The sequence below is a fragment of the Pteropus medius genome, unplaced genomic scaffold (assembly GCF_902729225.1).
Source record: "Pteropus medius unplaced genomic scaffold, Ma_sr-lr_union100, whole genome shotgun sequence".
Lineage (NCBI taxonomy): Eukaryota > Metazoa > Chordata > Mammalia > Chiroptera > Pteropodidae > Pteropus > Pteropus medius.
The window spans coordinates 6,028,966-6,052,892 of NW_024350924.1; the positions used below are offsets into that span (position 1 = coordinate 6,028,966).

Sequence of the window (23,927 nt, forward strand, 5' to 3'; positions counted from 1 at the left end):
CACCAAGACACAGAGCAAGCCCAGCGTAGGACAGAAATGTGGGCCAGGCTCGCAGGGGCATGCTGTTCCTCGGGGTAAAAGCTGGTACAATGGTAGCGAGCATCTTTGTGATGACAGCTTTCAAAAGGTTTAATTCTGGAGTTGTGCCGTCCCAATATGAATTGGTTGTCTTCCGCTGAGTGTACAGACAGTGTACGATCCTGGAGTCCCGTTCTCCTTGAAAGAGTCCCTTCCCCCTGTGTCAGAGCAGAAGAACACATTCTTCAGTAGCTCCTTTAGAAAATACTCAGGAAGAAAATGTTTTTGAGATCACACGCTGAAAATGTCTTTATTCTATCCTCACACTTAACTGATGATTTGATTATGTATAGAGTCTGAGGTTAGGCATTTTCCATAAGAATTCTGAAGGCGCGGCTCCATATCCTTCTTTCCAGCTTCCGGAGTTGATGTTAAATCCGAAGATATTTCGATTCTTGATTTTTAACATAACAGACCCTCTTCTCCCAGGTCTTGCAGAATCTTTTTTGTCCGTCTGTTCTGAAATTTCACAAACACTTCGGAGTTGGTCTGTTTTCACCCACTGAGCTGGGATCTTGGAATTTGGGAACTCATAACCTTCAGCTCTGGAAAATTCTGAATTTTTGTTGATAAGTCCCTCTTCTGTTTTCTCTGTGCTCTTTTTTTTGGATCTCAAATGATTTGACCTTCTGGACTAGTCTATTTCTTTGTTTTCCATTTTTTCTTGTTGGCTCCAGTCTGAGCAAGTCAACTTTAATTCCTAACTACTCTATTGAATTTTAATTTCTGCTACCATGATTTTGAATTTAAGAGCTATTTTATTCTCTGAATGTTCCTTAGTAAAATGGCTTCTTGTTTATGTTATGGCTGCAATATCTTCTTACTTCTCTGAGGATGTGTTTTTTAAAAAACAAAAGGTTTTCTTCCTGCACTATCTGTTGTTCACTCCACAGGTTTCCTGTGTTTTGTTTCTGTCTTTCATGATAAAGATGTCTCTCATCTATCTGGTAATCCTCAATTGTCTGTTCTATTTAAGAGTGGGTAGGGGTTGTTGAACCTCACTACCGAGTGATGGGCTGGGTCATTTGTTGGGAAACCCTCAACTTCAACACCGTTAGGCCAGTCATATTCTCCAAAAGACGCCTCCAATTCCTGCTGAGAGAGGGAAGAGGGCAAGGACGGAGGGATGGATCACAGCCTTGGTACACGTTCATTCAGGTAATCCGTTTTCAATACGGAACCATAGCCCTCAGCCTTGTCATATGAATTTCCTAGTGCTGCCATAATAAACCATCTGTAAGGTGGGTGGTTTAAAACACCCAAAGAACGTCACTGCCTCACAGTTCTGGAAGCTAGAGTCTAAGGTGTCAGCAAGGCCATGCTCTTCCATAAGGCTCTAAGGAAGGATCCATTCCACATCTGCCTCCCTGCTTCTGGTGGTCGCCAGCAATCCTTGGTGTTTCTTAGCTTGTAGACTCATTCTAATCTCTGTCTTCATGTGGTGTTCCTCCCTCGGTGTGTCTTCACATTGCCTTCCCTGTGTGTGTGTGTGTGTGTGTACGTACATGCACGCCTCTTCCCTTCTTGTAAGGACACCAGAGTGGATTTAGGGCCCACCCCCTAAATGATGGTGCCTCCTTGGCTCTGTCCACTTAACAATGACTTTAGGATTTGAATTGATGGAAAGGGAGTGGGGTATTAAAACATGTCCAAGTTAAAAAAAAAAAAAGTCCACAAATTCTTCAACACTATTTCCATCTGAGGTAGAATCTAGATCTTCTCTTTATATGGACTGGCCTCACCGACTTGCTCCGTAACAAATAAAATAGGGCAGAAGGAACACCATGTGACTTCTGAGGCCAAGTCCTAGAAGGTGACAGAGCCTCTGCTGGACTCTGACATATGCCTTTGGGGTCCTGAGCTGTCATGTAAGAAGTCTGGCGATGCTGAAGCCACCAGGTCAGAGAGACCACACAGACGTAGAAAGCGAGGTGCCCAAAGCTTCATGAATGTTCCAGCTTCCAGTCACTTGAGTCTTCCCAGCCCAGGTGTCAGATATGAGTGAAGAATCAAGAGGACACTAGTCCCAGACACCATCTGACCACAATGTGAGAGCAGCCCAGAGTACTCCGTACCTGAACTATGAGAGACAATAAATGCATGTCACTGTTTATACCACTAGGTTCGGAGTGACAGTAATAACACACTGGAACGGAACGCAGAACGGAAGGGAGGAGGGGGAGGAGAAAACATGTATTTTATAAAAATTAAGAATTTTTAAAAATTACAAGTGGTAATGTGATTAAAATATTTAAGACAAATTACAAACATGCCAGCAAACTTGATGGTAATCGAAAGCTTTCTTTCATATGCGTTAGGAAGCTGTCTCTCTTGAGGTTGATAGGTAAAGGTGACTACTTTCCTCTTATTTCTGCCCAGTATTTTCCCTTGTAGGATGGCAACAGAGGGACCTCAAACCAAATTGTATATTGTGAGATAAATGTTGTAAATATCAATTGTTTTACTGCATATGTTAACACCCTTCAGAAAAAAAACCTGGGCATTTTACCTTGAGAGCCTTAAGAATGGTTTATGTTGAAAGTGACAGGAAATCCAACTCAAACTACTTGCAAAACAGGCAGTTTATCAGCTTGCACAGTGAAGGCCTGGCAGGACGGCTGGTTAACCTGCTGCAGTTCATCCAACGTCATGCACATTTTGTTTTCTCTTAGTTTTGTTGGGGCCATCCTGCCATCCTCAAACTCCATGTAGTTATTTGCGGACATGAGGAATCTCAATCAGTGGGATAAAATTTTATGAGTATGATCAGTTTAAAGAAACAGAACCCATCATCAGTCTTATTTAGCTATTTGTCATTCACTGGAGCTGCTGGCTTCTATGGTAGTAATACACCCTGAGCCCAGCACACCAACTCACCTAAGCCAAGGAAATACACAAGCTCCACGAGCTGGTCACTACACTGGACTGGGATTTACCGGCAAAATAGTACAAGAAAGTGAGGGCTCTGAGGGAACATCACAGAAAAAGGAGTTTGGCAAGGGGTAGGGATTACCTGAAATCTGGTCTCTCAGGCAGGGAAGAGCAAAAGATACAATTTCTTGGGGCCCAGTAGGTGCAGCTAACTGGATCAGGCAAAGTGGAACAAATCCTCCCATAAGGCAATACAGTTAAAAAAAAAGATTGCAACGTTTCATGCTCAACTTTTTTTAATGTTAAAATTAAAATGTAATTCTCTGCCCCACCCCTGTCACCATTATAAATATGTAGCAGTGATTTGTAAAGGTCTTTTTACCTGGAGACTATTTGTTCTTTGATATGTTGCAAATATTTTTTCTGAATTGGGCAGGAAATTTTTTACACATTTTAACTCCCTACAAGTTGAGGGGTAAGGACACAACTCCAGTGCTAGACTATCAATCTGAAACCTGGATGAACTTGGGCAAGTTAAAACAGCACCTGTTACGTGTCTGTGTATGGGAACAACAGTAGCTACTTTCTACGGTTTTTCTGAGGATCAAATGATTTTTTTTATTCATGTAAGTTTAGTTCATCTATCTAAAGTGTGCAGAATAGCGCTCAGCACATACTAAGCTTTATGTAACTGTTACCTATGATGACAATGATGACATGTCACGTACATGGAGCCACTGTATTTAACTCGTTTGATAATCAAGAATTTGTATAGAACTATGTTCTTATTTGAAACATATAAACCAAAAGTTTCCAACTTCCTGTACAAGTTGAAAACTTTCAACAAAGATCTCTTGGATACAAAAAAGGTCCAAGTGTGGCTCAAAATTTATTCTGTGATATAATGTTATTCTAAAGTCATAGTTATTTTGAAAGTCTTTTTTAACAGCAAAAAAATAACACCAAGTTGAAATTTTTTATTTTGCTAATTGCAAACAGAATAGTTCACTTTCTATGGTTTCTGCACACTTAATCACTGATAACTTCTGTAAGATGCTATGTCCTTCACAGTTCAGATGCCTGATCTTCTGTGAGGGCCCAACTTGCCTTCCTTTCTACCCACAGAATTAATTCCTTTTCAGAAGTCTTGTCGGATGTTTTCTTTGTTGGCCTCTCCATGTTGCTGCTTAATTTGAAAGATTTCATTTTCTAATTGCACAATAGTCCTTTCAATCTCATAATTCTTACTGACCAGGGATACCCAACTAGAACAAAAAAATAAAGGAAAAATTACTCATTATAAAATTTCTTAGAAGATTTTATCAAATATACATTTTGAGCCAGGGTCATAACACTGACGTTCACTTTTAACTTTCCACTTTAAAAAGCTGAGGCACGATGGGGGAAAGTGAGTAAAGGGTGCACAGGGTCTCTCTGCATTATTTCTTACAACTGCATATGAATCTATAATTATCTACAAATAAAAAGTTTAATTAAAACGGGAAATTAGAAAGAGCTGAAGAGAGAGGAGAGTGAAGGAAGACAGTATTTAACTGGGTTAACCCAAAAGAAGAGAACACAGGGCAGAGGCAACAGTTAAAGAAAAATGGAGAAATTTCTAGAATTGATAAGAAAAAATTCCAGAGATCCAAGAAGCCTTCCCCTGACCCCAGAAGAAAATCTCTAGGACAAATAAAAATACACATGTAAATTTGATGATCTTAGCTTGGAAAAAATATGAGAAGATGTGTAACAGATAACGTTGGGTACATGCAGGCGGAGCGGAAAGTGAACAAGACAAATGAAGTGAGTGATGGAGAAAGGATAAAGAGCAGAGCAAAAAGGAAGAGAGAAATTATACAAAAATTCATGATTACATTTAAAGATCTGGATAAACTTATTCATGTGTATGAAGAACATTTAAAAAATAAAACATATAAACAAAGGATAAGAAAACTGAGATGCAAACAAATTAGCAAAAAGTATAGACTATCCATACTTTCTGCAAGAATTTAAAACATAGGTAATTTTTTCCCTTTAAAAATAGGTAAAATTCTATTCAGAGCAGAAATACTGAACTGAAAACAGGCACTCTAAGACCAGACTCAGTTAGCAGAGGTTCAGATTTTGGCAACTTTCATTGCCTTCCACACATACTTCAGAAAGAGGCAAAGCAATGAAGAGCACGATTCAGAAAACAGGATTTCTGTGACACTTGTGGCATCCCGTTTGAATGCTGTCTGAATCACATTGCTGAATCTTGATCTTAAATTTGCTACGTAATTTAAATGATGAAATTACAGGTACTCACTTTGACTCCATTTCTCTTAATTTTGATCCTGCTGTGAGTTGCATGTTCTTTCGCTGCCAGTTTAAATCTTGAATATGTTTCCTGTAAAAAATTATTTATACAACCCACTTGCATTTTAACATAAGACTAAAATCAAAAGAAAAATCCATAATCGAGATAATATATTTTTAATCCCTTGAGAACAGTTATACACTAATTCCAAGGATTAAATTTCTTCTAATTATTTTTCATTTTTAAATTTCATAAAACATGCTCACTGTGAAAATTACACACGCGCAGAGATTAAAAATTTAAACTCCTTTCTCATATGTTCATCTCCTTCTCCCCGATAACTGCTGCTCAGTTTTTGGTGGGTGTCCTCCCAGACTCTTTTCTACATGTGTTTGTGCATGTAGAGTTTTTTTTTTTTCTTTCACATAAATCAAAATATATGTGTTATTCTGCAACTTTTCCCCCTTCTAAAAGTGCCCTTTCAATGTTTGCAGACATGCAAATTGCAAAAGATCTGGTAGATATTTTCAGGCCTCACGTCTATTTCTCCTCCACTCAGAGGGCAAACCCAACACCAGAGGCTGGACAAAGAGTGGATCAGCCACTGCTTACTCTCCTATGACCAGAGTCCACTGGTTCCCTTTTCTTCTCACTCTATTTGTTAAAGGTTTGCCTAAACTTTATTCTGAAGTAAGAGGAAAACACACTTTACCTTAACTTCTGGAGCTCTTTCTGTGCATGTTCAATCATATGAACTAGATTTCTAAGGAAGAAAAACAGAAAAATTAGATTAATGTACATTAAAATCTAATAGCACCAACTAAAAGTGAACTATCTAGTTGACGCAAGGTCAATTTTTTCTGCTCAAAAATAATCTTTATTGAGTTCTCTGCACCAAATACCATATTAGACACTAAAAATATTAGCTCATTTAATTCTCACAAGAATTCTTTGAGGTAAGTACGATTATCCTCATTTCATAGATGACAAAATGAGACTTAGATTAAGTAACTTGGTCAAGGTAAAATAGTGTCAGAGCTGAATTCTATTTCAGGTCTTCTAAATTCTAGAGCCCAAGCAGTTTACTGATACCCTAATTCTGTGAACTTTTCATAGAGAATATAGAAATACCTGATGTAAATATGCCCATTTAAACCCTTTCGTTTCTATATTTCTGCATCCACATTTACCTTGTCATTCTCCTCTGCTGCCTAGAGAGAAGAAAACTGCCCAGGAACAGGCAGCTTTCCTTTGAATTACCTCTTCCAGTTTACTTGTCGTCTCCCCGCTTCACCCATCTCCCTCTTCAGTGTACAAGTCTCAACTTATTTCTAGTAAAACTTGCTGCATTGTATAGTGAGTCAGAAGATGGGTTCTAGTCCCAGCTCTGCCCTAAACAGCCGACTGTCCTTGGATGAGTCACTTGACATCACTGGAACTAAGCCTGCTTATTTATAAAATCAGGGTACAGAATTCTCTCTTTATTAACCAAATACTATTTTCTAGGAGTCCTGCGCCAAGATCTACTTAGAACTGGAAGCTTTCCGCCCAGCGTGTCTGATGCTCTCAAATGCTTTCATGAGGAGAAAAACTTAACTTTGATAACATACAGTACACCTCCTCTGGAGACGCATCCATTGGATCTGAAGGAGACAAAATATGCTTGGGGAATGGCTAACGCAGAAGTGTTATGTAATTGATGGAAAATAAATGATGTGCACAGTAATCAGTATAGTTACTCAGAGAGGGAGAGAGTAGCAGAGGCAGAATTTCAATCAGGAAAAACAAGGGCACAGATTAGAGTTGGGCCTTACACACACTGAATTTGGGTGGAATAGTTAAAGTATTCCAGGAAGCGGCAAGGCAAGAGTAAGGGCTCAGGGGCGGGTTTATGATATTCATCAGCGAGGACTAGTTTGGCTGGAGTCAAAGACTACAACTGAGGTACAGCCTTTTGCCTTGAATACCATGCTAAATAGTATGAACCTTACTCTGCGGGTAATGAGAAATTATTATTTTTTTCCCTCTTTAATTCCTCCTCCCCACTTCCACCCCTGACCTATGGATGTTGCTGTCCCCCTTAAGAACTGGATCTCTGAAGGCGGGGCATCTCCTCCCACAAACTCACAGCAGGCACCTGGGGTATGGTCCATGGCTCCACCTGGGGCGGGAACCCAGGACCTTCTGCATGTAAAGCAGACATGCCAACCACTACTCTACAGAGCCACCCCATGAGGAATTATTAAAGGCCAGTTTCTAGGCAAGTTGACAGCAAAGTTCTCCTCAATTTAATGTTTTTGTTTTTTGTTTGTTTTTTGTTTTTGTTCCTGCATGCATGTTTTCCACCATTCCTGGAATGTTCTCACTCTCCTCTAAATGTCCAAATTTCACCCCTTCTTAATGACCCTAATTCTTAATGTCCCTTCTCTGGATCTCTGTAGTTTATAGATCATAGAACACAACTGCAACACTTCTCCCCATACTGCCCCAAATGTACCACTGGTTATTTGGTATAGACTATCTTATCTCAACTAGTTAAAGCTCCTTGAGGAAAAAAGATCACATTTTTCCATTTGACACACAAATTTTCTTGGATTGATCTGTCTTTTAACCCCAGTTTTCATTTATCTCCCTTGCGACATATTCACCAAAGAAAAAGGTTTGTTCTGTAACTTCCCAAATTCTGGAATTTTGCCCAATGGAGCCTTACTTGGCCATATTAAACATAATTCTGAAAATCCAAGAAAAAGTATTTATCATTTTGTGATTCTTCATTTTTCAGGAAACATACTCTAACAAACAGTTTTTTGCACACTCATGAGGTTCCGTGGCCTTTTCTCAAACTGTGAGTAGACATTCAGGGGACCTGGAGAGCTCGAGGGAGCTACGAAGGTCATCTAACTGCCTAATACTACAAATAAGGAAACTGAACCCCAGAGAGATTACTAAATCTGAAGCTAGTTATATGCAACAGAACCGGGACCTCAGTGGCTTGTTCTGACACTTTTGTTTCTGGTGCTCTCTACACGGTTGACTCTTATTATTTGCAGATTTTGTATTTATGAATTTTGCTACTCACTCAAATTTATTTCTAACCCCAAAGTCAAATACTTGTAGTGTTTTTCAATCATTCGCAGACATGCTCAGAGCAGTGAAAAATCTGAGTTGTCAGATATGCACGTTCCCAGTTGGAGTGGAAGAGGAAGACGCTCTGCCTTGTTTGAGGTCGTCTACGGAGCAGACCAAAGGATGAAGTTTAATTTCCAACTCTGGCAAGCTACTTAACACTTTTGAACTTTGCTTTCTCTTTATAAAATAAAGAAAATAAAATCTGCCAGGATAAGTTGTTTTTAGGATTTAAGCTTGTAATCTATGTGAGATGCGTACATGTACATATGTACATATTTCCCCCAGGAGAAATAGGACAGTGTTTGCTAATTGAGTATTCAAGGCCACTTCTATAGAACATAACATGCAACTAAGGTGAATCGACTGTATAAACCATCCTCCATGTTAAGGATCACGTCCTGCCAAGGTGTGATGTAAGTCAGACCTCAGAACTCATTTTATTACAACATTACGCAATAAACACGGCAGTCAGGTCTAGGTCCCCTTAGTATTCAAACTATGAGGTGGGTCTCGAAGCAGTGGCCTTTCATATGGGTTATGGTTCTAGGACATGATCCCAAGTGAAAGTTCAACTCTGCTATTTTAATCCCACTTCCTCTACCCTACTTCCTACATTAAAAAAAAATATTAAAGTTGTGGGTGGCGTGGGTTTTCTTTCTAAAGCAAAACAAAAAGCTTCTTACTCATTATATACTTTCCAGGCATTGCATCCATGCTGTGACATTAGTTCAAGATTTTCAATTCGAACCGCTTGATGCTCTAACTGGGCCATAGAATTATTCACACATTCCTGCCATGCAGTAATGTCATTTTTCTGACCAGAGGAAGGGGCTGGAAGTTCATACCTGAAATTAAACAACAATAAAATAAAACTACATATTCCCCCCAAATCTTTTCTCTCCTCCCAACAAAATGCCTCATGAATCTACATACAATATAAAAACTACAGAAGACTGAAGATAAGATGCAGACTTCACAATAATAGTAAAACTATTTATCCTAAGGAGCAATTAATTTACAAATAAGACTTAGCATCATTACATACAGGAACAAAAAAATGTTCTTATCAATGTGAACTGATTCACTCAGCTGCAGTACGTTCACATAAGTGGCTGGCTGTTATATTAGCTATTAAATGATGTTACTGAAGAATACTTAAAACATTAAAACCTTTGTAATATACTAAAGAAAAAAGTGGGATACAAAAACTGTGTTATCATTTTTGTAAATACATCTACATCCATTAACACTCATCTCAAACTCACAAACCACACCCCTCTCAAACTCACATCTCGAACCCACAAACCACACTCCTCTAGAGAAAAATACTGGACCTCACTCTATTCTCTCTTCATACCCAGTCCTTCAACACTGCCAAGAGCCAGCAAATGTACTCTTCACAAATCTCAGCTCATTATCAGTTACTACAAAGTAAGTTTTAATTTCCATTCTAATGTTTTTATTAGATACTGCAAAACCTTAAAATTATTTCTAGAAAAAATTTGAGAAATATGCAACCGGGATCAAGAATACAGCATTTCGGTTTTTTTTAAAAAAGCTTTACACATACATCTTATAAATGTGGTATTTTTTAAACTTCTGATTATAACTTACAGTAAAAATCATTTTACACTGTGACCCAGTACACAAATACACATAACTGCACAAAAATTTCACAAAACAATACTTACCTTTACATGCAATGCATTCTGACATTTTCTATCCTATTTCCTTAAGAAAGTGCTGTGGTACCTAACTAAATTTACCTCATAATCTGCTGCTTAATAGGTCATTACCTATGGTTTGAAACCTACTACCCTAAAGGAGGTAGTATCATGAAAACCTTTAGAGCACGAGCACCTGCAAACGGGAGCACAAAGGAGTCCCGGCAGCTGTCCTGCCTCTGTCACTCAAACCAGACAGGAAGTGGTCCTCTAGTCCCACAGACTCGAATCCCTCTTACAGTCAGTGTACAGGCATGCTGAGGAGACAGCCTCACCAAGCCCTCTCCTGAAGGATTCTGCTCTGACAGGTTACTTTGTGGTTCCCATAATTCCACAGTTATTTCAGAGCTGGAAGGGACCGCAGATGTTAAGCAATCCAATTCTCCATTTTAGAGAAATGAACAAAGGGTGGTTTCGTTTTTTTTTCTGAGGAAGGAGAAACAGTCATGTGAAGTGGCGGGGGGGAGGGGAGATTGTGGAAACGAAGTCCAACCACGCAGGCATTCTGCACTGCCTAAAGCCGCCTTGCGGAAGAATGAAGCGGGGTCATTAGAGGCCCCAACGCTCGTTTTGTCAGTGAAGAACTACAGGTCTAATCGAGAACATTTCCTTGGAAATTCTTAAGCATGAACTTCGTTATAATTAACCATTCTCCTACAGTCGAATTTTAAAATATTTTACACTTTTAAACAACACTGCAAAGAATATCTTTGAACATTAACACAGGATTCTGTGAACCACTATCTTATGAAAAAATACATAAAAACAGACAAAAATTTTTCCCTTTCTACATTTATTTTAACATGGCTATAGTAGTTTTACTAATAAATTAAAATTAAACAATGCTCTACGGCCATGCCACCCCAAACAAGCCCGATCTCGTCTGATCTCGGAAGCTAAGCAGGGTCGGGCCTGGTTTGTACTTGGATGGGAGACCACCTAGGAAGACCAGGTGCTGCAGGCATAAAAAATAAAAAATAAGGGATTGTAAGCTGACAAGGTCCTTGTAATCTGTGAGGTCAACCAAGGGTTGCCTTGCCTTAAAAAAATGCTCTGCGCCCAGCTGCATACAGAAACAGGACTTACCGTTTCATACTGAGCAATTCAATTGGTTGCCGAGCAGCCAGTCTTTCAAATTCATTTCTCATTATGTCGGTCTGACGTATAAATGAGAGAAAGAATTATTTTCGAAATCATGTCAACAAACTAAAATTAACCACCACCAAACGATGAATCTAACCTACTTCAATATTTATACTTTATATCATCCATTTTAACGGATCATTTCCTTTCTCCCGTTTCTCTGCATTAAATGCTCTCTCAGGTCTGAAGAACACATATTCTCTCTCTTCATAGGTAAAGTGGCCCACAGAGAAGAGGATTTATCCTAGATCAGCGGTTCTCAGTTCCAGCAGCACATCAGAAATGACCCGAGAGCTCCGAAAACTCCAGTCCCAGCCACATCTCACTCTCTTCCCCAACCCAATTTAACTGTTGAGGTAGAGACTAAACATGACTGTAACTTTTGTTTTTAACTCCCCCACTGATCTTAAAGTGGAGCTGCCAGTGCTGAGAACCACTTATCTAAGTATTTATGGGGACAGGCAGAAGAGGACTTGGACATAAATTTGCTTTAGGGCTATGAGCCTAAGCCTGTATCTCCTTCTTTGGTCTTGGCTGCTATTTTCACACTTACTGTTTGCCAAGAATGAAGAGAGGGGGAAGGCGCAAAGGGAACTGGTTTCTACTATCTGGTCTAACAAATTTACTGTTTTCAAAAAAGAGGTGGTATAACTTTACTTTTATGAGTCCAATGTTTTGGTCAATTATCCTATTCAATTTCTGTTCTGCATATTTCCTGCTGAGTATAAAAAACTGTTTAAGTGAAATATTCATTTCTAGGAATACCAGAGTTATCTCATGTAATTTCCATTTTTGAGGGTTTCAACTTTAACAGCCTAAAGGAAAAAAAGGCCTTCCAGGAGCCCATATTCCTTGTTTAAAAGTTTTATATTAAGTATTTCTTATCGGAGAAAGCATTTTTTTTGGAATACTGCTGAGTTACATCCAGCTTTAAAAAAATGTAGTTATCTAGTTTCCTGCAGAAAACAAGGGTATTCTAGCTAGAGGCGATGCAGAGTGATAGACAAGGAAAAACAGCTAACAATAAGATGGAGAAACTATAAAAATGCAGTACAAGCAGTCTGGAGCCATTAACATAGGTGCCCTAACCTAACTCACAAGACTAGTAAGTGACGGATCTGGAGCTTTAACTCAACTCTCTCCAAAGACTGAGCCAGCGCTCACAGGGCTAAGGCATGAAAAGAACTCCAGGTATGCCTGGCACACAGTGTTCTTACTGCCTTAGAAGTTCTCCATACATTCAATTGATAAATATTTGGGTGCCTATCGTGTGCCAGGCACTGTTCTAAGTGGTAAAGAAGACAAAAAAGATCCCTGCCATGAAGCGCTCTCGTCCCGACTTAGGCCTCCTTCAACCATCCTATTTAAAGTCGTCACCCAGTCACTGAAGCACATCACTACTTTAATTCTCTGTATAACTTTATCAGTAACCTAATAATTTCCTGACTTATTTGTCTGTCTTCACACTCTAGAATGTAAGCTCCGTGAGTATGGATCTTGCCTATCCTTTCCCCTATACCTGGCATAGCACAGACCTTCATAAATTAGTTGTTAAATGAATTAATCAAAGAGCAGTTTCAAAGACAGTTTGAGGAGTGGTTTAGGTCTTGGGCAAATTAGCGTCTCTAAACTACAGTTTTCCCATCTAAAAAAACTGGGATAATAAACACATAATTATATGGTCCACAGGGCTATCTTTAGAAATGATAGTGAGCTCAGCAGACTATGAGCTCTTATTATTAAAAAGAGTTACATAATCAGTATAGTAATTATAAAGATAGGATGCATATACTGTATTTAAGAGAGCTAAAAAGAAAACTGGTTCGAAAAGTTTTTGACTGAATGCAGTTATCCGAAAGGTTCAAGAATCAATCTAATAAAAAGCATTACTGTACTCAGTTCTTGATGTGGTGAGATCTGTATTTGGGTAGTAACATTTAGAAAAAGCATGAGGAAATTGTTTATCATAGGAATCTCTCTCTCCCACTTAAGACTTAGCCAACATTTTTTTCATGTTACTGCAATATAACTATTGTTTTAATAACAAAATTGTTTCATTAACAAAGGGTTACCTTTAACAAGAAAAACCCCCAAACATATTAAAACGCTTAACAGAATCCATTAACTTAGAAATAATATTTTACATTTCACTTAGCTGACTAGACACTAAAGAGGGCACTTCTTGAGGGCACTTCTAAACTAAATATTTAAATGATATATTACTTAGATGTGATCGATCCCTTCAGTAATTCACACACATTGGGTAAACATCTAGGCTTTATACAAAGGCCGCCCTCCAGCGGTTCTCAGGACCTTAGGCAATTAAGCTTATACGTATATTTAAAAACTCTAGACCACTTGTTTTAGAGTGGTCCTTAGCAAGGAGAGGATCCCATTGAGGATTCATGCAAGGAACCTATCCCGGAAAAACATACAAAGTAAGTTTTGCACTTTTAGGATGTTAGCGGAGCCCAAGAAAGTCCTTTTGTGAGTCTCAGTATAAGAACCCCGGAGGAAAAGGTTTATCTATCTAGCTGTTTTCAATGGACTGATAATAACTACACAAACCAAGCAAGCAATACTTAGAGCGGGAATTTGGAATTCACGTTTTCGTGGGTAAGGCTCTCGAACTAAATAAAAAATTCGCAGGAATCCTGGTTCATACGTTGGGCTCAATACTTTACACTTACTTCAAAAGCAGAATAATCCGGGGCTGTCAGGTAGCTCAAGTAGTTCTTAGTAGGTCGGTATCTGCGAGTTTCCTCCTCCACCAGCGCCGCAGCCTAAGAACGAGAAAAGGGGCCAGTGTAGGGGCAGCAATTGTAAGGTGCTTCTTCCAGCACTAAGAGCCAGCGAGCGCTGAGTCACCTACAAAGACACTGCAAACTCACCGCTTCCCGCACACCAGGCGCTTCATAACCTTGGTCAAAATACGGCAGCGCATCCACCACAACCTCTCCGGCCACCAAACCTGTACCCGCCATTCTTAGGTTCGCCTGAGTTTGCTGAGTCTGCGCAGGCTCAGGCCCACGTCAATGCGCCTGCGCTCGCCGCCGAGCTCATCTACGTCCCCTGCGTATCGGCTCTGACGCATGCTCAGTTGTTCGTTCTGAAGGCGCGCTCGCCCGGCTGCGAGGAACGGCCCAGCCATTTTGTTTTGGTCGGACGTGACGTCACGTCGTAGTTTCCCAGAGTCAGTGGAACATCTTAATTTCCTGTCCTCGGTTGTTCACACTTTTTCCTTCCGATGGGCAGCAATTTGTAGTGGAGTGCAACTTTTGGTTTCCTCCGGGATGCTGATATGCTATCTGGGAGAGGAGTCCTTTAAAACGTTTGGAAGGAACTGACTGCATGATTTGGCGGGGAAGGAGAAACTGGTTTCCCACTTCGTCTACTCCTTTTTCCGCCTTTTCTCCTTTAAACTTCTCCCCCTTTGTGCCGCGCATCTCTCCCCGTGCACTTCGTGCTGCATCGCCACTTCGTTCTCGGCACCTTGAGAATCTATGTATTGGATAAGTGCAGGTCTGCCACAGACTGTAGAAGAGGGTGCCCGTCCCCAGTTAAAACTGAGAGGCTTTAGGGTCTGCCTAACAAGAGGAATCTGATTACCCCGCAGGGAGAGATTGATAACTGACCACCGACGCCAACTTTTAAACTTTCAGGACGTACATAAACGCCAATCATTTTGCGCTTAGGGCTTCCGGCAATAGAACAGCGCTCCTCACTGCCTCTCCAGCCACTGCGGCGGCTGCTGGTGCACTATCTTAAGTCCGTGGTTCCCAGCTCCGTTTGGTTAAGCAAGCGAAGACCAAATAAGGCAATCGGACTATATACCCTGCCTGGTACAACATAAACCCAGGCTTTGCAAGAGCCAGGAAAAGTTGGCCACGGTTATTAAGCCTGGTTAGTCTAGGATCAATTCGGATCATCTTTTAACCTACTATTAGATAAATGTTCTAGCTACGGGGTTAAGTAAAAGATCTTTACACCTTAAGCAATTTTATTTAAAATTCTCCAAGAGACCCATGGAATTTTTGTATTTATTCATTAGAAGAACTGTAAACAATATTTTATACAAATCTTGAATAATTCTTTTACAAACGTCTAGAATCCATAAAACTTTACAAAAACAAAATAAAAATAGACCTAAGAAAAGGAAGCAGCTTCAGATTGCAGGGATAAAATAAGACCCCCACCCCTGAAGCAAAGGTCTCCTCACAGAGGGATGGCCAGGAACCACCACCTCCTACCCCCATTTTATAAACACTCAATTCCCAATCACTAATTGTTTCCTCAGGGTTGGAGTGTTAGAAGAGACCAAATGGTGAGATATCTGGTTAAAGCCCCACTGGGGTAAGCTACTTAATAAACTTTTTAAAAGACATAGGCTCAGTTCTATCTTCTGGACCCACATCTATAGGAATTATATATACACACACACATATATATATCACTGATCTTAACGGTATCTGCTTCAGATTCATTCATGCACACCAGAATGGGATGTAATGACAATACTGTACAAATCAATAAATTGTATCCTCATACGACTGGTAAGGTTTTGTTAAATTTGCATAAATATTTTCTTTTATGCCAGTTAAAACCATCAACAAGAATTGAAAACAAACTGACATTTGCTATAACATTTATCAATGAAAACTGCATCACTGACAAATTCCTCCTTCCAATCACTACTACTACTTTACATATTAAAAGCTGGGTGACTATGTGGTGGTGAACCTAGGAAATGCTCATATTCTGACTCCAATCCAATTAGAGCAAAAAGTCCAACAATTCTGGAGGGACCAAAAAAAGTCCCTTCTAGTTGAAGTCCTTTATCCTCAGAGTTGACAGTTGGCTCTGCTATACTTCACCTTAAACGAAAACTTTTTCAATAGCTATAATCTCACAGAGCTCAAATTTCCATCTGCAGAACTGCCCAACTTACTCTGTGTTTACAAAATTACAGTTCTAGCTTCAGTTCTGTCTCTGTTGTATAACTTTGGGCAAGTTATTTAATGTCTTTGAATTCTAGTTTCTTTATTAGTAAAATGGAGATGCAAATACCTCAGAAAGTTGATTTACAGACTGAATAAGATGACATACATACATGTACCATAGTGCCTGGCACATGATGGACACTAAAAAAAAAAGGTAGTTCTCTTGCCCTTGAAAGGACATTTTAGTCATTATTCCACAGTTTAATGATGACACATGAGGGACAAGCTACTCAATTGCCACCCAATGTGGAAGAGAAGCTGCAAGATGTCTACTTTTATAAGATATTCAGAAATGGTACTAATAAATAGGGCTTGCACATAAGTGTGATTCAATTCTCCTATACGGAATATTAGACCAAAAAAAAAAAAAGAGAGAGAGAGATTATGATTCTTCAGCTCAGCTCGAACAACCCATAGGTATAAAGCTGCCACAGTATTTCAGTGATGAGAATTATGTTTGTAGGGCTGACATTCTCCATTTTTACCATGTTTCCCTCATACTTTAGACTCAGCATTTCTCTTATTGTGCTCATCTTTGAGCTGTTTTTTTTAAAAAAATAAAACGACAAGTCTTTCCCTTGTAAAAGACAAATGCCTTCATAGACTAAGCACAAAACACAAAGAATGAGGCCAAGAATCAAACATAAAAGGCCACTTAAAAAAACTGAAGGCAGAGTAGAGAGAGCATTGGTTCCAGACGGCTCCCAACAATTCTCCAGTGATCACCACAGCAGCAACAGGAGAATCCTCCTCCAAGAACCTGGCCCGCTCTGTAAGCTTTTCAACTTTCGAGGATTTTGTAGAATACTTTAGGGCATCCTGACTCTTGGAAAAATATTTTCTTTGGCACTTTCTGTTCCATTTAGGATGAGACAATCAATCAAATATTTCATTTCTTCTGCAGAAATTTCATTTTACTTCCTAAAGGGAGAAAAAGGTAGAATTAACTCTCATCAGTTTATTTTTATTTATTGTACACTTATTTGAGGCAAGGGGTTGACAACCTAGGCATTGAGAACAGCCCAGGAGCAAGTTGCCATTGCAAGCTATCAGTTGATGTGTTTGATGCCCGCTAACCCCCGACACCAAGTGTCTAACTGTAGAGTCAGAAGAGAAACTCAGATGTCATCTAAGCCAGTGGCTTTCAACCGTGACTGTAGGTTAAAATCACTTGGCCTGCTCTCCAGAGATTATAATATTGTGGTCAGAGCCGAGAACCCCTGATCTATTCTAACCCCATGGTATCAAGAGAAAACAGCAGCCCAAGGAATAATTTGTCCATGGTCTCTCAGCTAGTTAAGAATGGGGCCTGATTTTAATTATGGGCATATATTTCGAAGACCAATATAAATACCATAGAATATAGGTTCTTCATTGTTTTTGGCTAACACACCACTGTTCTATACCATACTGGATAATGAAAAGTTAAGTATAATCGAAAAATCATAAACAATCATGTTTCATTATGAAGTGTGAAATTAGAGACTTCTAGGAAATCCTCTTTTGTTTCAGGTACCTCTAAACCAGGTGTTTTAAATCTGGAACCCATAAATGGACTTTAGGGAGGTCCCCGAACACCCTAAAATTATGTGCAAAATTTGTTTGTATGCTCTTTATTTTTCTGGGGAAAAAGTTCACAGTTTCCATAAGATTCTCCCAGGGATGTAACCTAGAGAAGATCAATAATCATGATATGCAAACTAGTATAACATGAGGGAGTTTCATCTGAGGAAAACTGCCCCATAGACATCCCTGATGGAGAATCCCAAACTCTGAGAAAGAGACTTCTTTTTCTCCAAAACACTTGGGAACCAGGGTCATGGTTTCTGGTCAGCCTACCTGAGGTTATATTATTTATCTGATTATAAAGCTTTTGTGATGAGGCATGCTTACTGCAAAAGCTTTTTCACCGACATTTTTCTATCAGGAAAACACAGCAACTCACCAAGACTCCGCAAAATTCTGTTCACCCCACTGGGTTCAGACTCAGGAATTGTTTCCAAATACTGGAAGGCCCGAACCTCAAACAAACCTACAAGGAAAACTCATGTTGGTGAAACTGTCCAATGTTCAAGGCTGAGAATCAATTAAATAAAACTGCTCACTGTCAATGTACTTCCACAGCTGAAACAATATTACAAAATAAATATTTCCCATAGTAAACAACTCGGATTTTGAGCCCTTGTATTTTACGCTATTTTTTGTTTACATCGTTTTCAAACCTTCTAAGTACTCACTAAATACAGAGGGAGAACTTTATGATGAAACTGACCTTTTACCCCACTTTTCCGAAGCTCTCGGTCCTGGATGAATCCTGCAAACATCTGAGTTTCCATGAAGAGATCCAGGAAGTGGCGAACACTTCGGGAAGTGTGGGATTTACGGAATGGCTCCCTTTGAAATACACGCTCCCCACGCTCAGTAACAGTCATGCTAAAAGAATAATGTCCTACCAGCTCCACGAAAAACCTGACAAATGCTTCGGACACCAGAGAGTTGAGTGTCAAATCTGCTGCAAAAATCAGAGAGAAGAAAAAGAAAAAGTCCCCTAAGTTTTGTGTTTATGGGAACACTGGCTCTGGTTATAAAAGTGATGCCTAGGAAATCACAGATTAAAAGAATGAGAATAAACATAGGAATCTTCATTCTTAGCTTTCTTGCTCCCTCCATGACCTACAAAAAGCAAATGGTTTATATTACGTTCACTTTCTTCCCACACATACTCTTATTACATCTCTCAGCCTGGCTTGCGCTTCTGTGATTTCACTGGAACTGCTCTTTCAAAGGCCAGCAGTGAGAACCAGCCAAGTTTAATCTGCTTTTCTATTTCTATCCTGCTTTACACTCTATGCTGCATTTCTGCTGACTTCCTCCTCATTCCTCTGGTCTCCTATAACTTTACGCTCTGATTTCCTGATTCTTCTCCTGTCTTTTGATGAAACATTTGTTTTTTTCCTGTCTCTTTGTCCTCCTCCAGAGCATGGTCCTGAGCTAATTGGCATAGAAGTAGAGGGGGCTTTCCATGTTAGTTATTCTAAACCATAGCTCTCCAGTCTTGTTATTTCACCAAAATTCACCTTTGATCTTTTCAGACTTCTTATGGTGATCACCATTTGGCTTTCCCATTAGCACTTAGATTGTCTAAAAATCACTATATCATGTCCTTTTGGGAAATTGGTAAAATATGAATCAAATCAATAAGCAATATGTCCAAAACCAAATTCATTATACTTCTCCACGAAATTAATTTCTCTCAACTTCCTCATTTCATGTTGCACCATGCTTATTCCATAATAATAATTTGTTGAGTACTTAAGAGGCATCAGAGACTGTATGAAGTGTTTTTAAAAATGTACTAAGCCAATGACACAGGTATCATTATTTCCCTTTTATAGATGAGGAAACTGGGGCTCAGAACAAAGACATTCTCCAGGGGTCATCTCATCTTATACAATGGAAGAGCCTCCAGACTCCCAAGTCAGGTGGTTCTTAACCACTATAGTATACTACATTATAATGCCTTCCTGGTTCCAGGCTCGAAACTCAGATTCAGCTTAGACTCCTCCTTTTTCTTCCATATTCAACAAGTATTTTTCTCCCTTCACAATACCTCTTGCTCTTTCCCATGGGCTCCACCTTAGACTATGAATAAGAAATCTAGGTTTAGTTAGTCTACCACGAAACAGCTGTATAAAGGTAGGCAACTCACTTTACCACTCATGTCTGCTCTTTCTATATCTGTGTAATGAAGTAGTTGATTAGGTGATTTCTAAATTCTCTTCCAGTGTTACATTTTGATTCTTTTTTTTTTCCTTTTTTAATCATATTTTTTAATGGTGACATCGGTTAATGATGTTTTGATTCTAATCTAGATTTTTATTATATATCATTCAGCAGACTTCCTTTCCATCTCTTCTGCAGCTGAGAATCCATGGTCCATTACTGCTTTTATCACTCTCCCATCCCCTCCAGCTACTGCCCCATTTCTCCATTTTGCAGCAAAATTTCTTAGAAGAGTTGTTTATACCTGTTTTATACACTTTCTTACATTTAATTCCTTTCTTTTTAAAATTATATTTTTCTATAGCTTACCTTCTATTCCTCGGTTCTGTTTTAATGTATGTACTTTATATATTTTATATATTCTTTTACAAGTATGACTATTTCCTGAGGCCAGCAGTGAGATGACTACCACACGGCTTAAGACAGAACGTGACGTGTGTCTCTGAAGCTCCCGTGGGACACCCTCTCAGTGGTGTTCTTCCTCTGCTCTCCAATAGAGGGTGACTGTTGTTTTGAATTTTGTGTTTATCATTCCCTTGCTTTACATTAGTTTCACTACACACACATGCAACATGAACATATTGTTAGGTTTTGTATGTCTTTGAACATAATATAAAACATTATATTCTACTTCTACTGTTTTATTCAATATGTTTTTAAGATTCTGTTTTAATGTGACATTCTCCTGTCAATGGACACTTAGGTTGTGTTTAGTTTTTGCTATCACATACAATGCCATTATGAAAATTATTGTACTTGTTTCTTAGTTATCATGTGTAAAAGTTTCGCTAGGGTATATTTCTAAAAACTGAATTGTTAGCTTGTAGGATATGTACATCTTTAACTTCACTAGATGATACCAAATTGTTTTTCCAAAGTGATTGAACTAATTTACATTCTCATCAACACTTGATATTGTCAGACTGTTTAATTTTTGCCAATATGGTAGGTATAAAATGCTATCTCATTGTGGTTTTAATTTACAGTTCCCTGATTTTGATGAGCTTGCAAATCTCTTTATATATTGGCCTTTCATGTTTCCTCTTCTATGAAATGATTGTTCATATCTTTTCTCCATTTTTCTTTTGGGTTGTTCATCTTTTTATTATTGAATTGTAGGAATTTAAAAAAAATAAATTCTAGATATTATTCCTTTGTTAGTTATGTTGGTTGAAAATGTCTTCACCTAGTTTGCAGGGTTTTTAAAAATTTCTTTTCCATGGTGTCTCCTGATGAACAGAAATTTAACATTATCAAGTTAATCTTTTCCTTTATGGTTTGTGATGTGTATAACAATAACATTTAAGAAATTCATACTGTCCCCAAACAAAATATTTTCTTCTATTCTTTTCTAAACTTTTTAATGTTTTACTTTTTACATGTAAGTCTTTAATTCATTGGAATTAATTTTGTGTATAACGTGAGCTGTGGATCCATACTAATTTCTTTTCACATGGAAAACTAATTGCTCTAGTATTGTTTACTGAACAGTTCATTGTGTTCCCACTGATCTGCAAGTCTGGTGCTGACACAAGTCAAGTCTCCTTAAGCATGTGCACGCTCTATTCTTTCCATCATTCTATGTGTTTGTTTCTGTACCAAACCCAACCGATCTTAATTCCTGTGACTTTATGACTGATCTTGATGTTTTGTTGGGCAAGCCCTTCAATCTTGATCTTCCTTTTCAAGAGTGTATTAGCTATTGTTGGCCCTTTGTACTTCCATTAAAACTTTACAAAAAGCTGAATGTTATTCCAGCTCTTTTAACCTTCCCCAATCTCACTTTCTTCTCACCGTTTAACTTAGTTTGTCGTTACCAAGGTCTCCAAAGCCCCTCTCACTGTCGAATCCACCCAATTCTCAATCTTCATCTTGCTGACCTCCTCGCAGCATTAGACAGACTTTACTCTTCCTTCATGAGCCTTTCTTCATTCAGTTCCTACAGTATCAGGGTCCTGGTGTTTTTCACACTCCCCTGGTTTTTCTCCTACTTCTCTAGCTGCTCCTTTTAGTGTCCTTTCCTCAGTCCTTCTCTCCTCAACTGCCAAGTGCTGGAAATCTAACCACACCGTCCCCAACCAACCCGGGTCTCCATCCTTAAATACTTGTTATTATCTTTTTAAATCTATACTTACTCTAGAGGGTTATCTCACCTGGTCTCACAGCTTTAAAATGGCAACTTCTCAATTTATGTCTCCGGCCCAATCTTTCCTCTGAATCCCAAATTCATGTATATAAAAGCCTACTTGATATCTCTAGTTGGATGTCTGCTAAGTATTGGATGTCAAATAGGTAGCTCAACATTTAAAACTGAACTTTTAATTACTCCACTAAACCTACTCCTTCCTTAATGTTCCCCATTAGCAAAAAGCCTGTTTTCTCATCTGGAAAATGGTGATTAAGTAATGATACCTGCTTCATAAGGATATTACACAGCTGAAATAAGATATAAACTAAGTGCTTAGCACAACGCCTGGTACAGAGCAACCCACCCAATAAATATTATTCACCCATTTATTTGATAAATACTTACTGAGCATCGCTTTACCGAAAACTGTTTAAAGTACTGGAGATAGAAAACAAAACAGTTGCTGCTCTCATGGAACTTACACTCCAGCGCATCAGATGATAGATAACAAAAGAAAGGTTAGGGAGGATGACAGGAAGTGCTGAGAGAATGGGTTCAATTTGAAACAGGGCGGTCAAGAAAGACCTCACTGAGAAAGTGACATTTCAGTATGAACCTGCAGGAAAAAAAAGCAAGAGCCAAGCAGATATCTGGGGGAACAGCATTCCATAAATGGAACGGAGCGAGTGCAGAAATCCTAAAATAGAAGGGGACCTGGCACATCTGAGGGTCAGCGAGGAAGCTGATTATAAGCTTTCGAGGCACAGGTACTTCCACACGACTTTTGCATATCCTTTAGCAGGGTGCTGGGCAGTCACTCAACATTCACTGCCTGGACCTCGAGTCCACAGTCACCTGTCTCATCAGTCACCTGGTGAAAATTTCTGCTCCTGAGCCAAGATTTCATTTCGTTCTTCCAAAATCTGCATTAGGGCAGCTTGGAGTTTAGGTGGTAGAATTTCATCCTCATCAGATACCTTAAGAGAAGAAATTGAAAATTTTCATAAGCTTTGAGAGAGAAAGCCTGAAACATGCACTAGTTAGGTCCCCCAAAGTCACCCCGCAGGTGACTTTGTATATATTTTGGCTTAAGAGTCAGTCTGAAGGTTTCTTCCCACATTGAGCAGAATCCATGATATTTATGGTGTGTACATCTTAACTATATCAAATAAATAAAATACTTTATAAAATTTTCTGCCACTTTCCACCAAATGTCTCTCAATCCACAAGTCTTATATGTTACGAAGATCATCCCCGTCCACACTGTTAGGCTGTAAGGCCCGTGTCTTCATTCTGTGTCTTCATTCATCTTTCGATTCTGACTAACATCTATCTGGAAAGAATCGGTGCTAAATGCTTGTTTAAATTTAATTAAATTCAAGGCTTATTGGTCAACCCGTTTGGACTTGAAGGGAGGGTTGCTTCTTTTGAGAATGACATTAATCTGTTTCCTCCTTCCTTTTTTGGGCTAGACAGGTATAAACCCAAGCCAAAATTTTCAGGTCAATCTTGTATGATTGGCTACAGTGTCAAGTCAAGGATGTGTAGGAACGAAAAGTCTTGTCTGAGTCATCTTCTCTAAGTACTTTCACATATTTTCTGTCTAATTATCCCCAAACATTATGTAATGACCTCTTTTGTTACTCACCTCCTGTAAGAACTTGTCTGCACAGAGATCAACTATCAGCACCTATGGGATAAAGGAGCCAGGCAAGTTTAACCAGAGACAGTCACAGAGAAACACACTAGGCGCTGCTAGATCAAGAAGA

General features: G+C 39.0%; 2 protein-coding genes and 1 pseudogene across 5 annotated transcripts in view; 1 reads left to right on the forward strand and 2 right to left on the reverse strand.

The window, feature by feature from the left end:
* Positions 1-3,819: 3,819 nt before the first annotated feature.
* On the reverse strand, positions 3,820-14,297 carry BCAS2 (BCAS2 pre-mRNA processing factor). Its single transcript, XM_039841270.1, has 7 exons — positions 14,139-14,297; positions 13,938-14,030; positions 11,191-11,261; positions 9,064-9,225; positions 5,964-6,014; positions 5,261-5,341; positions 3,820-4,214 (listed from the first exon to the last, which is right to left on the reverse strand). The coding sequence occupies exons 1-7, from the start codon at positions 14,229-14,231 to the stop codon at positions 4,088-4,090; spliced, it is 678 nt and encodes a 225-aa protein (XP_039697204.1). The 5' UTR covers positions 14,232-14,297; the 3' UTR covers positions 3,820-4,087.
* On the forward strand, positions 10,950-11,068 carry LOC120585362 (uncharacterized; annotated as a pseudogene).
* A 972-nt stretch (positions 14,298-15,269) lies between the features above and the next one.
* Positions 15,270-23,927, reverse strand: part of DENND2C (DENN domain containing 2C) — a 69,470-nt gene continuing 60,812 nt past the window's right edge. For 3 of the 4 annotated variants that reach the window (XM_039841269.1, XM_039841266.1, XM_039841267.1), the window contains 5 exons: positions 23,807-23,848; positions 23,030-23,135; positions 18,520-18,759; positions 18,193-18,279; positions 15,270-17,168 (listed from right to left, as the gene is read on the reverse strand). In XM_039841269.1, the coding sequence (XP_039697203.1) occupies positions 17,137-17,168; positions 18,193-18,279; positions 18,520-18,759; positions 23,030-23,135; positions 23,807-23,848 (507 nt within the window). In that variant the 3' untranslated portion in view covers positions 15,270-17,136. The remainder of the gene's footprint in view (positions 17,169-18,192; positions 18,280-18,519; positions 18,760-23,029; positions 23,136-23,806; positions 23,849-23,927) is intronic. The other variant, XM_039841268.1, reaches the window with a different exon arrangement.